This window comes from Nannobrachium achirus, assembly GCF_963921795.1.
Source record: "Nannobrachium achirus genome assembly, chromosome: 11".
Lineage (NCBI taxonomy): Eukaryota > Metazoa > Chordata > Actinopteri > Myctophiformes > Myctophidae > Nannobrachium > Nannobrachium achirus.
In genome coordinates this window covers 46214261-46228787 of record NC_137820.1, presented here as the reverse complement: position 1 = coordinate 46228787, position 14527 = coordinate 46214261, and the positions used below count along the sequence as shown (strand labels likewise).

General features: G+C 42.1%; 1 protein-coding gene across 1 annotated transcript in view; it reads right to left on the bottom strand.

Moving 5' to 3' along the window:
- Nucleotides 1-14527, bottom strand: part of nup93 (nucleoporin 93) — a 46354-nt gene that overhangs the window by 14114 nt on the left and 17713 nt on the right. Inside the window, exons 4-8 of the mRNA XM_080737460.1 lie at nucleotides 6725-6787; nucleotides 3242-3370; nucleotides 1808-1882; nucleotides 594-686; nucleotides 263-402 (exon numbers count right to left, since the gene is read on the bottom strand). Of these exons, the coding sequence (XP_080593586.1) occupies nucleotides 263-402; nucleotides 594-686; nucleotides 1808-1882; nucleotides 3242-3370; nucleotides 6725-6787 (500 nt within the window). The remainder of the gene's footprint in view (nucleotides 1-262; nucleotides 403-593; nucleotides 687-1807; nucleotides 1883-3241; nucleotides 3371-6724; nucleotides 6788-14527) is intronic.

The following is a 14527-nucleotide window of genomic DNA, read 5'->3' as shown; positions in this document are numbered from 1 at the left end:
TTTAATTGATGATCCTAAATACAGTATCTACAGACCACCCAGGTACTGTGCAACCTCTCTTTGACGACTTTGATGAACGGCTGTCCAATCTGTACTGACTTTGATTGTGTAATTATTAGTGATTTCAGCATCCTTGTTGACAACCCCAAGGACAAAGGTACTAAAGAACTGTGTGGGTTCTCAATGTATTTGTGAACTATGGACTGACTTGGCATGTGACAAAGGCTTCACATGCTGCGCACGCACGCACGCACACACTTACCTGTTCTCTAGGAAACTGAGTGCCTGGCGTACGAAGTTCATTTGCATGTCAACAGCCGTGCGACTTTTCAGGGTGTCTTTGGCAGGGACCAGCAGCACGTCTGTCATCTGTTTCACCATCAACCACATCTCTGATACATTCTGCAGCAGACAATAGGGTTGTCACAGAAACGCAGAAGAAAACCTAAGTCACTAGGCTGTCAATTAAAATAAACCAATGGCACTGAATTCTTAGTCTGTGCCGAACACGGTATGAAGTGTTACCTATATAACCTATGTTAACATCTTACTGTACATAAAGTTACATAATATGGTATGTATGATATGCTTACCTTGTCATCCAGACTTTCAGCTACAGATGCACACAGGTCTCCTAAGTTAGGCTGGACATGGCCATTCACAATCTTCTCATTGAAGACGTAGATCTGACCAGGTAACAAGATGGAGGGCAGAGGAGGGGAGGGGAGAGGAACAAAACAATAGGAACAATATTTATTTACGCCGAACCAATACAAGTTACATAAACATTTTAATCTAAACGTAATTATATTTGAGCAAATCCAACAAGCCATTATATCATAATATAGTGGGGAAAAAAAGAAAAGAAAAATGTAATAAACTGTCTGCCTACAGCTCGGTTTCTCCATAGCAACGCTACGACCTCAGTGTAAAACGGAGGATGATGAAAAACAGGGCAAAAAGAAGCAGAACGTTCAGAAGGTCATCGAAGAAGATGACAAAGACCAGGAAAATGACCCCGCAGGCAATGTGACGGCACATGGTCAAACGGCCAGACACATGGATGATTCCGTAGGACGCACAGCAGACCAACGAGCGGCAGACAAAGAGAGAGAACGGGACAGACAAGCGAGGAAGAAGAGGGGATGGAAGGGTGGCAGAGAGACATACATATAGTATACACACACACACACTGGTGAGGGAATGGTACAGATCATGGTGTAAATATAGATTTAAACACAGACCAAGAGAGACAGACAGAGAGTACGCCCACAGGGGAAATTACCCAGAGTGCCCCTCTCTCTCTCTCTCTGTTAATCAGAGTGTTTGATCCGTCACTGGCCTTGTTAGTCTGACCTCATTTTCACTGAATGGACCAGAGGGCTGTACAATACAAACACAACAGATTGTGCTCGGACCTTACAATTGTTACAATTTAAAGTTGTTCTCAATCGATTGTCAGCCCCATCGATGCATTAAATGGATGAGAGGAAAAGGGGAAAAAAAGAAGATTTATCAATTCCAATCTTAAAAAGTAAGGGGAGCATGGGAGGAGGGAATGAGAGGGGGTGTAACAGCCGTGAATCGAACCGGGGTCTTTGCGGGTCGTCCTGCTATCCTGTCACTCACCCGCTTCCCCCCCTGCGGCACTTGTGCTCACTGTGTCGCGTTGTTGTGTGATCTCGTAGATCAGCTATTTCCGTAAACGTTGAAAATGTTGGACTTTTCTTTGCATGTCTACCTATCAATGACATGCCCGAAGTAGGGATGTCTTCTAGCCAGACGTTAAAGTGGTTAAAATACAGACCTGTCGGCCGTACGCCACCTCCACACTGTCCAAGGAGCTCCTCCCTGGAACTGCCACCTCGCTCACAAAGCTGGGCTGAAACAAGCACACACGCACACACACCACACATTATGTACATACACAACAGAACACACTGTGTGTGTGTGTGTGTGTGTGTGTGTGTGTGTGTGTGTGTGTGGTTTTCGTTTTTCTCGTTGATTATCCACAGTAACCCAATATATATTTTTCAGTTTCAGTTTTTATTACACAATACTTACTCTGACCTTTTTGAGTCCTGAACCTGACAAATAACCTAAAGTATGAAAAAGAAACTAACACTAACACTAAAACTAATAAAAACTAAAATGAAACAAAAAGAAAAACTGATAAAAACTAGCAAACCCCCTCTAAAAAAACTGGCATGATGCTACTTGATGTCTAATAAAAGGTGTCCTTTTGTAACATTACATTTTATACTTTTAAGTTTTAATTTGACCAGCTGCAATAAAGAAGGGGAAATCTAAATACAATTATTTAATGACATTTTGAATTATTCAATTCAATTATTTCATTTATTACAATTATTGAATTTCCACTAAAAAGTATTAACACCTAATCATAATTAATTGAGATAATCGCAATTATTTTGCATTCTCATTTCCATGTCGAAAAATGTACATTTTCAAACATTTTCCAAAAATAGAAGAATAGCAGATCAACAAGCTTGTAGATCAGCTATTTCTGCAAGCTTGTAGATCAGCTATCTTGAATGCCTGAGTTAGCAGAAATACATCACACGTTACAATTACAATGAATGTATTTAGCACATTAATGCATTTAGCAGAAGATCTTATCCAAAGGGACAAGTGAGAGATCATATTAAATGGAATGAAGCCTAGTTAATAAAAGATAATTTATTGGCAAAAAAGGTCACATATGTAGAGTGCAGAGAAAAACATAATTCTGCTGTATATACAAAATAAATGCCCTTGGGCAAACCTCATAACATCTATGGGACTATATGGGCAATACTGACAGATTTAATCATTGCCTATAGATGTGTTTGTGTTTGGGGGAGGGGGGGGGGGGCTCTAACAGGACCATCCATTTTGTTTGACTAAATCATGATCAAATTTGTTTTATTTTACTAATTTTGTTGGTACTTGAAAAATGATTTTTGCACACCTTAGAGGTTGACGACAGGGTGCGTAGGACAAAAGGAAGGTTCAAATGTACACAAAGAGAAAGGTCTTGCACCCACTGTCCAGGACAAAAACGTCATATACCAATGTTTCGGTCTTTATACCTTCATCCGGACAGGATTATTTTTGCTTTTTCCTTTTGATATCATGATCCTTGGCCTCTAAAAATCGCCTCCTTGGCCCCTAAAAATCGTGCGCGTGCGAGGTACTACGCAAACATGTGCGTGCGTGTGTGTGCATGTGTGCATTGTACCTCAGCTTCCTGACTGAAGTCCAGAGCGTCCTCTCCTGCTCCCAGCAGCGTGTGTAACACTCTCTGCTTCACCTGTTCCCATTGGACCAGCATTGATTCGCGATGGTACTCTTCAGCCAACAGGAACGTCTGGAGGGAAGGGGAGGAAAGAGTGGGGAAATAGTGGGGTTAAAAAAAAGGGAGAGTTAAATCAAAACTGAGGAGTAGAGTGGGGTTCCCAGTGATTAAAAATCATATCAAAAGGGGATCTGTGAGCTAATTGAATTGAAAAAGGTTCAGAAGTGTAGCTAATAAACCTGTCTTACTGAAATGGGTCAATATATGAGGAGGAATACTGGTCAAAGAATGTGCATCCACGCACACTACCTGGGTCTGCTCTGAGTTACATGGCATCAGCATGTGAATCTGGATTTAGCACCAAAATAACTCCCAACAGGTGCAGTACTTATAACACAGGCAAACGCGCACACACATACACACACACACACACACACACACACACACACACACACACACACACACACACACACACACACACACACACACACACACACACACACACACACACACACACACACACACACACACACACACACACACACACACACACACACACACACACACACAACACAGAGACAAATGTTGTGGAAATAGCAGATCTGCAAGCTCACAATGGCTTGCGTTGCAAGGCGTTGTGGGCTTGTAGATAGATCGTCTATTTTCACATGTCTTCGATATGTCTGCATCTTTCTTATATTATTTGACAATTTGGCTAATGTTTGAGAAGTTTCTATAGTATCATTTGTTGATTACTATCGATGGAAGTAATGGTCTTTTTCTTTGCTTTCCTTTTTAGGTATCAAAAAGGTAAGTTAAATTGTCCCTCCACTGTCATCTGGGGGTCCCGACCCACAGGTTGAGAAGCACTGCAGTAGAGACCCCCGTCAGGTCTCTGCTAGCCCCCCAGGACAGACTGCTGTCTATTTCTCTTCTCCTCAGAGTCTCGGGGTGAGATAATGGGAACATCAGCTAATTAAAAGCTGTCAATCTACAGCTCGGGGAGAAACAATGTAGACTACATTTAATACCTCCTGGTTCACACATGGATACAGGCTGCTGATTATTATGCTGCAGTCATTTAAAAGCATATCATTTACCGCAACAATTATTGTAACTACAGATTATTTCCTTAACGATTCATCTATCAATTGCTTTTTCGATTAACTAGAGAAGCAACTAGAGAAGCAACAAAGCCTATAAATTATATTATACCTTTCAATCCGGGAAATCGTCTGTCATTTTAGTTGTGTAAACCGCGTATCTCCAGGTTTGAAATGTGTATGTATAATTGTATAATTTAAAGCCCTACTTCTTTATCATACAAGAGTGTCACACAAAAGTTTGAAAATGGCCAATCTACAAGCACTGTGCGCTTGTAGATCAGCTATTCTCACTATTTTAAATCGTTTTCGACATACAAGATTTCCACCCGACAACGATATATGATTAAATCATAATAATTTGAATCAAAAATAGAATCAGCCTCAGGTCTTAATGGGTTAAAAGTAAAACATCTATACTATAATTTTGCGAATGTCTGTCTGTCTGTCTGTCTGTCTGTCTGTCTGTCTGTCTGTCTGTCTGAGTGAGTGAGTGAGTGAGTGAGTCTGTCACAGCATTTCTCCTCAGTGGCTGGAGCAATTGATCTGAAATCGCATCACCATTAGCATATGAACACACCTGACATAACTGTGAAGCCCGTTTGTCACTTTCACAAATCGTATGCTGTATATTAGCATTTTTATGGTGTATCTACTATCTATTCTGCATCTAGCTTGAGGCACATCTATTCTGCATCTAGCATGAGGCAAAATGTTTAACCAGCTCTGTGTGTGTGTGTGTGTGTGTGTGTGTGTGTGTGTGTGTGTGTGTGTGTGTGTGTGTGTGTGTGTGTGTGTGTGTGTGTGCAGGCAGGCGGGTGTGTGTGCAGGCGGGTGGGCGGGCGGGCTGGGGGGGGGGAACAGTATCTCTGTAGCCATTAAACGAAACGGGTTTCTTACATTGATGCTCCTACATCATGCAAGCACCAGTTAAAGTTACTTTCCATCCCTCATATACTGTGTGCACAGTGCACATCCCATAACCCACACACTGCACATCATTTTGGAGCTCATATCTTTGAACGGGTAAGGGCTAGTTTATATAATTAATTGACCCCTACTTTTTCCCCCTCTACATCAAAACTCCAAAATACCTGATCATGAAGTGAGCTTGTCGATCGGCTATATTCACTGACTGGACGGCAAATTTCACCAATATAGTAGGCCAGAATAGGGACTTCATCATTTCAATTGTGTGTGTTTGGCAAGGAAAGGTATTAAGCCTCCTACGATGTAGGTCAGCTCTATGTAAACCTCATTATGATTTCAACTAGTCTCAGAAGAACATTTATTTCAGGATCGCTGATGAACACAGAGCCTCTGCTTTTTTAAATTACGGATCGAGGTTAATTTGTTCACTTCATACACAGTAAAATGCTCGGTGTAGAGTGTACCAATGTAACCAAATGGACTACATTACGTTGGTACACTCCACACTTGCACATTAGCGAGTTAATTAATGAGTGTTACTAATTGGCACCATTAAGACTGAGGATTTTACTGCGTTAGGCTTTGGCTTCTCGGAAACAGAAGTAGGCTGAGCAACTTCTCAATCTTCCTCATTTAACCTCGGGTTAGCGTGTGGAGGCCAACGTCTGCACACACACATTAATGTGTCACAAATTGTTTCACCTCAACAAGAGACAGGAAGAACGCCAAATGTTGGAATCTTTTTAATCAAACTGCTTTACACATCAGCTTTTCATTGTTCTTTCCTTCATTCTTCTACTTACTACTTATGCTTAATATCAAAAGATACTGTAGAGGAGATATCGCACGGACACGAAAACAATAGCCAATCTACAAGCTCGGCGAATCAATTTGTGTAGAGTGAAGCGTACCAACTCTTTACATATCCGTTTTATATAGAGGGTTTAAGTGGTGTTGAATTTGCAGCTTGACAAAAGCTAATTCATCTATGACGAGTCACGGAGGACAATTTCACAATACATTATTTTTATATAAATTTTTTTTATCACAATAAACGATAATAACGATTATCGTCCCACTCCCATCCCTACTTTACATGACTTACATTTTAATTGTGTCACTCAAAGATACATAGTTCACCCCCCAAATTACTTTTTTTCTATTGATTACTCACGCCATGGAGAATTTGAGTTCAATAATATTTTGGGGTTTTTGTCGCATTCCTAAGACAAAAATGTCATTACAATAAATGTACCCCCATTGATTCCGGATGGGGACCCAAATATCACTATATGATAATGTGATGCACAACGCAGGTCTTTACACATTAACAAGTTCATCCTAGTTTTACCACAAGTCTTAAGAGAGATGCTCCCCACTAATAGATACTGACCCTGCGGCGTGACTCCTCGATGGCTGACAGGAGGGCGTTGTCTCTCTCATTCTTCAAGAAGCCCTGTGAAAGAAAAGAAGGGATGTGTGAATGACAAACGGCGCAAGATCAGAAGACATTTGATTACACAGTGGTTCTCAACCTTATCAGGACGTGACCCCCCCAAAATAATCATATCTGAACCCCATCCTGATAAGCACTTGGAATTGTAGGAGTTGAGGCATTACATTTAGTTTTGACTCGGTTCCATGGATAAATATTGTGAAAAAACCTGATCTACGTTGCGAGGCGTTGTGAGCTTGTAGATCAGTAATGTTTGACCAGTTGTTATAGTACAGTTTGTTGATTACTTTTGATGCAGTAATGGTCTTTTTCTTTTCTTTCTTTCTTTCTTTTGGGTTTTTTATGCCTTTATTGTTAGCAGTGTAGATTGACAGGAAATGGGGAGAGAGATGGGGAGTGACATGCAGCAAAGGTCGTCCGGATCGGGAATCGAACCGGCGACGCCGCGGCAACCATGCCTATGTGGCGGTGCCTATGTGGTATGCGCCTTGACCAGTAGGCCAACGTGACCGGACGCCCCTTTCTTTTGGGGTTTTAAAAAGGTCTTAAAAGTCCTTAAATTGTCACTTCACTGCCCCCCCAAAATAAACATGTGGGGATCCCTCCCCACATCCAGAACCACTGGATTACACAAAGCCAAGAAATACAGCGTTGTTGAAACATTTCAGCAGAACAGATTTAACAGGTGCACAATCAGCAACGTTGTCCATGTGAGACAGAAACCAGCTCTTATGTTTCCACACGTTTCGCTTTCTTTCACAGCCGATGGCACATTTGTGTGTACGCTGGTAAAACTGGCTTAACTATGGATGCTAGAAATGATTAGATCATTTGCAAAGATCAGCAGGCACGCAGGAAGCATCTATACTTCATTTAGTGTCCTGTCTCAGAGCAGGACACTGCAGTCCCCGTTTTGGCGGCGCCTTAAGATGGCTGCACCTGCATGAAGGCATCTGTCCCCGTTTTCTGCATTTCCCGCTGAAATGTGCAATTATGCCTCACTCACCTGTTCCAATAAAACCCAGGCTCCTCATCCTATATATAGGATGTGAATTAGCGAGTGATTACATGGTAATTATGCCGGGTATAGAGGAGTACATAATTGCACTCTTCAGAGAGGGGTAGGGAAGCGGATGAGGACATGCACGGGGGGGCAGCCATCTTAAGACGACATTAAAATGGAGGCCATGCTGTATGCATGCACGTTCACTTCCTGCTCTGAGGACAAACAAAAGGGAGTGGGGGGGGGGTTATGCTGGCAGAGCAAACAGCAAGGTCACAACTACAGGGAACAAATATAAAAATCAATCAATGCTAAAATCATGTGCAGGCGATTTCTTTTATGGGCAATAAAAGCATTTTATTTATAGAGCATTTTCGTCATGAATTAGACCTCAACAAAGCTTTTAAAAGTATTCTGAGACGGTATTGTTCAGAGATACTTAGGTATACAGTATACTGTCTGTACATTGCGTTAAGATGCTATAATGTACAGTACTGTTTGCATAATTTGAAACTCTTTTCACACCAGGACAGACTGACTGTCTGCAACCCTACAATATGCTAGGAAAATACGTGCCAGAAAATCTTCTCTCTCACACACACACACGTGTGCGTAAAAAGAAGATTTTTTTTCCTTCTTTTTAGCAAGCACAATTCTATAGAAATCTGAAGTGATGAAAAGTAAGACACTATGCAACAAACAAAACATTTCCTCAGTCCAAATCCTTTTGTGTATTAATTAGCCAGACATAAGATGAAGATGATGAATTTCCATTTCTTAGATATGAAAGGTAGCGTATTACAGGATCTCAATGTAACCAGGGAAAAAATCATGTCCTTATGTATAAAAGTGGTCTGGGCTTATAAGTGCAGACCCATATATCTCTGACAAAATAGCCCTTTAGGATGACAGCTACTTATTTCTTCTGTCAGGTAATGGGCTGTTATTTCACTGTCTGTCTACTTGAAGCATGTGGGAGCAGCTTATAGCTAGCAGGGTCAAATGCTTTCTAAAGCACATAGCTTTGCTCACCTCATACTGTAACACAGGGGTCTTCAACAGCGGGTCCGGGACCCCTAGGGGGTCCTCAGAGTTACTACAGGGGGTCCTCCAAATATTTGTGTGATAGAAACTCCTTTTTTATATTAACCACTTGAACCATAGTGTCCATATTCTTTAGCCAAAAATAGCAGATCTACAAGCTCATGATCTACAAGCTCACAGTGAGCTTGTAGATCGGCTATTTTTAGTAAAAAGGTTTGGTGTAGAGGGGAAAAAGAGCAGACTAAGTACAGCGTGAAAGGTCAAGTTTATTAAGTACTGACAGTTCAAGTGGTTAAATATCTGAAAACACAAATTGACATGAATTCAAAATGTACTGATGATCGTGCTGTCAAACAATGAAACAATATGGAATCTACGAAAAGCTTGTGGGGGTCCCTGCTTCATCTCTCTCTCAAATAAGGGGTCCTTGGCCTGAAAACGTTGAAGACCCCTGCTGTAACAGTTTCACCCCATCATCGTGCTCACTACAGTACCTCCATACATCCATTTTATGTTTCTTTCCCGTCTCTAAACTGTCTACCATACCGCTCCTTCATTAATCTCTGCCTCATCTTCTGTGCCCAAAACCTTAAGTTATGATGGACGAGCTCTACCCACGCAGCCATCTTTCCAACTAGTCCTTCTCCCCCCCCCCATCCCCTCAACCGTGAACTTAAAACAACACAATTGTTAGTCGTAGCCTGCTTTTATAGTGCGTAACTAGCTTTCATTTAGCTGGGGACCCCCTATAATGACCTTAAGGACCCCCAGGGGTCCCACTCCATCCATCTACATAGCTCCATTCCTACATTCATTACATTTACCTGTTCCTTGGCCAGTGACTGATCAACAATTTAGTTATATTAATTTACGACAGGTTTGGATGTTTTTCTTTGGGATTTTCTTAACTACTTCTTCCTACTTTGGCGTCCCTATTTTGTCCATGCCATTATAGGCAAAAATATTATGGCATATTCTTTTAATGCAAACAGACACTCATAACATTTTACCTCTAGGCTTTATGTCCTCACATGTTTTTAAGGACTGTTACTTACTTACTGTGTAAACACAGCTCGGGAACGGAGGCACGGATTTACAAGAGGATCCTCGAGGAACCCTGAGAGTCCCTGGACCACACTTTGAGAACCACTGTCCTAGAAATCTTTTTAAATGACACAGATCGGATCGGTACTCTGTATCGACCAATGGGTATCATGGGTATTGGAAAGGAAAAGATTGCATTGGTACATCTACTAGTCTTTCCTTGCATACATGTGTACCTCTCATAGCCTGCCCCGTCTCCCCCCTCTCCACCGGCCGCTCTAACTCAACCTCTCTTCCCAGGAGTCATACAAAATGTCTATATTTAACTAACCAAGGGACAGAGCTCAGGTCAACACTCACTAGAGAAACAGTACTGAAATCAAAGGCTGGTTTAGCCACTAAATCATTTATACAAATACATAGTTGTGCGTCAACTAGCAAAAAAAAATCAATCTACATGAGTGTCATCAATCTCCACTGCCTCATATATTGATAATGTAACGCACTCTATCAAACCTATATACATACTGTATATAAGAAATTAAACGTACATGTTAGTTTTTTTTAATCAAAACTTAAATAATCCGGGGTGCCCGCTGGCCTACTGGTCCAGGCGCATACCACTTAGGCATTGCCACATAGGCATGGTTGCCTGGCGGCGTCGCAGGTTCGATTCCCGATCCGGACGACATTTGCCGCGTGTGACTCACTCCCCATCTCTCCCCCCATTTCCTGTCAGTCTACTGTCCTATCAATAAAGGCATAAAAGCCCCAAAAACAAATCTTTAAAAAAAACTTAAATAATCCATAATATCCTGTGTATCGGCATATACTATTGTTAGGTATGCTATACTAAAACGTATATACAGTATATGATATTATCATAGTAAATTATCATATTATTAAAAAAGTGTTAGACACTTGAATTAGTGTGAATTAGCTATGTCAATGTGTCCATCCTCAAGGCCATGGGCCTTGTCCCTCCATCATTCCATCCATCTAATGTATGTAGCTCTCTTTCTCCATTCCTCCATTCATTACATTTATACATTTGTTCCTTGACCAGTGACTGATCATCAATTTAGGATGGGCTCCATAATCGGTAATATTCTGTGTAAGGGTATGTAGACAATGGTTAGGTGTGCCATCATAAGAAGGAAATGTACCCACTGTAACCCACATTTCCGAAAGATTAAATGCCGCAGAAGCTTCTAGTCCTCTATGCCTTCATTCTAAATAGGTAAAAATAGACAGCAAACAGGAGGTGGTTTACTTTAAAGACCTGCGCCACGTCTGACACACATACCAAACCTGATAAAACATAAAGCTTCCCAACATATGGACAGACTTCAGCAAACAATCCAAAAATTGTGATGTGTAAATTAATGGATTTCATTTGGAGTGTTTGTTTTGGGCCCACCCTTACGTTATGCTCCCTCATAGGTCTGCGACCCACTGTAACACCAACAGTCAGCTGGCCAGACAGCCTAGAAGCTTCTGCAGGAATGGGAAAATGGCGGCAGGAAAAAAACAGAAGTAGCAGAATCTCAAACAAATATGAATATATAATTAATTTTAAAAAGAGGTGAAAACCCATACAGCATATCGTCGTTGTCGGGTGATAACCTTGTATGTCCAATACCGTTCGTTTTACATTTATCATTTTAAAAATGATTTAAACTTGTGAAAACAGCTGATCTATAGATCTGCTGTTTTTCTACTTTTGTGCTACGGCATGTATGATGAAGCAGGGCTTTACTTTGTGAAAAAATTACAAATTTGATACTTGGAGATACAAGGTTTCTGCCCGACAGTGACGATATACACTATAGTATAAAACATATACGTTTTCTGCTCCAGAAATTGAGACGTACTAACGCTTCACCACATGACTGTGTACAACATTCCGTACCCTGTGTTTGCTGAAATTAATTTGGTGATCACTAATCACCACAGCTTTCTGTATAAGTATAAATCCTTTACATTGATTTTAAAGGCGTTGATTTCTGCAATAGTAATAGATGTTAGCAATGCTCAAATCAAACTCTCAAGTAAAGTGGGGGGGGAAAAAGACTTCTGGACATGAGCATGCTGTGTTCAGGCATGTAATGCATGCATGCATGCATGCATGCATGTGCAAAATGCGCACACACTGCGCTGGCATATACAGGCCCTCCTTGGGCTTGGTCAGCCAAGACGAGCAGACAGTGCCTGAATTTTTTTATAGACAGAACAGTCATAATGACAAATGGCAGCTTAGCTGGCAGAATCAAAATGTATATTATGGTCTTCATTTTCCAATCGAGCCTAATCTCAAATGATCAAATATATTATCTTCTAGTAATACACAGTATGTTATGGCAATCGTAATTTAACAGCAATAAAGCCTACTTACAATCACCAATCATGAAATATCGTATAGGAATACACTCTACATTTGACTGATAAGACACGCAATCTCTGCAGATCACAATCACAACGATTAGGATCGCTAGGCATGAAGGGAGACAAGCCTCTCCTTGTTGAGACAAATACAGAGAAGCCACCCTTTTATGAACTACAACTTACGATGACAGTTTATCGCTGTACAGTCTCCTTTGTTTAAGTTGAACAAATTCCCGAACACAATTTTTGTGTGAAATATAGAGAGATGAAGTAGTTGGTAATAGCAGGATCATACAGAGGAAAGCACACGCACACACATAAAAGTACATTTATAACCATCAAAGTATAACCCACATTTTAATTAGCAGGTCATTGACAAAATTGCATTCATTCAGCATAAAAAAAAAACATGTGGTTGCAGTCTGTCAGAATGACATGTGAATTGAAAGGGGTGCTAAGGGAGCGAGGGAAGGAAGGAAGGAAGGAAGGAAGGTTTTGTCCTCAGTTGCCGTAAGACAACTAAGGGAGGGAAGGAAGGAAGGAAGGAAGGAAGGAAGGAAGGAAGGAAGGAAGGAATGATTTTGTCCTCAGTTGCCGTAAGACAACTAAGGGAGGGAAGGAGGGAAGGAAGAAAGGAAGGAAGGAAGGAAGGATTTTGTCCTCAGTTGCCGTGAGACAATGAGCCAGCCTCTGCCCCTCTTTGCGCGAGCCGTTGCATGCGTGCGCTTGCAAGCGCATGTGTGTCTGTGACTGTGTGTAACCCCACCCATCACTCCTCCACTTCCTGGGTAGAGAAGACATACTGTACAGATGCCTTCACAAAGTAAATCACTATTACCATCATTGGTCCATTACTGTCATTGTTTTTGTCATCATGACACACATTCATAGCAAAGTAAGCCAATAAGCCAATACAATGAGGGAGACAGAAGGAGTGACAGCTGACAGAGAGAGAGTGACAGACACACAGAAATCACAAGCATGTATAGTTAAGTGTATTATGTGTATTATGTGTATTGTGTGTGTGTGTGTGTGTGTGTGTGTGTGTGTGTGTGTGTGTGTGTGTGTGTAGGCGATACTCACTCATGCTGAGCTCTAGACTGCCATGCAGATGGCCAGACAGGCAGAGGATGAGACAAGAGGAGAAGAGTATAAAAGTACCTAAAAAGCAAGTTATTGCCAGGTGTCCAGGCTTTTGACAGCCCCTGTGAGACCCGCATTGCACCCCTCACCCTGGCCCCCCTACCCTCCCCATCTCTCTACGGCTCTGCCAGGGCAGTAGCAAGTGGCCGCCATTCTGGGGCGTGTTCCCCGTGCCCCGTGGAGCCAGCATGGCGGTCCAGTCGCAGTCTTTCACTGTGCTAAACCAGGCCACTGTCTCTGTGGGCGAGCATGAGAGCCGGGTAGAAGTGCCACATCAAGACTCACTGGAGGTGGTTTTATTGTCGGGAGGGACGTACCAACTCCGCACTCAGACACGGAGGAGGGGGGGATCCACGAGAAGGAGCTATGGATTCATATATATTCTCAGATCGTACCATAAGTTAACACCCCCATCCATCCTCTGTTCTCTTTCTCTCTCTCTACCTCTCTCGATCCTTCACTTCTTCCCAGCATCACCCCCCCTCCCCCACAACCTCTCAGTCCCACTCATTTTCTTCCTTTTTTTTATCCATCTATGCATCCTGTTTCTTTCCTCCCTCCCTCCTCTCTCCCTTAGCGCAATGCAATTACAGTAATGTTTTTTCCCCCCTCTCGGTTGATGACTTCCGACATCCTGTGTTGAAACCAGGCTAATCATGCTCTTAAGGGTCATGTTTAGTTAATGAAGGGGGTGGGAGACATGTAGGGGGCCACACACACACACACACACACACACACACACACACACACACACACACACACACACACACACACACACACACACACACACACACACACACACACACACACACACACACACACACACACACACACACACACACACACACACACACACACACACACACACACACACAACACAATACTTTAAGAGGCAAACAGTGCCACAAAGGCGGGCATGGAAAGACACGTGACCGTGTGTAGCGTAGTGTAGTATAGTCACACGACATACATTCATTCACAACGTACAGCCCTCCTTGTGCACAGGCAAGTTGTCATGGTGGACACGCATGCACGAGAGCAGCATGGAAGGAAGCGATGCCCATGTGGCACCTGTGCACGCACACGTCACAAACATTCATTCATTTGTTCGTTCACGTACA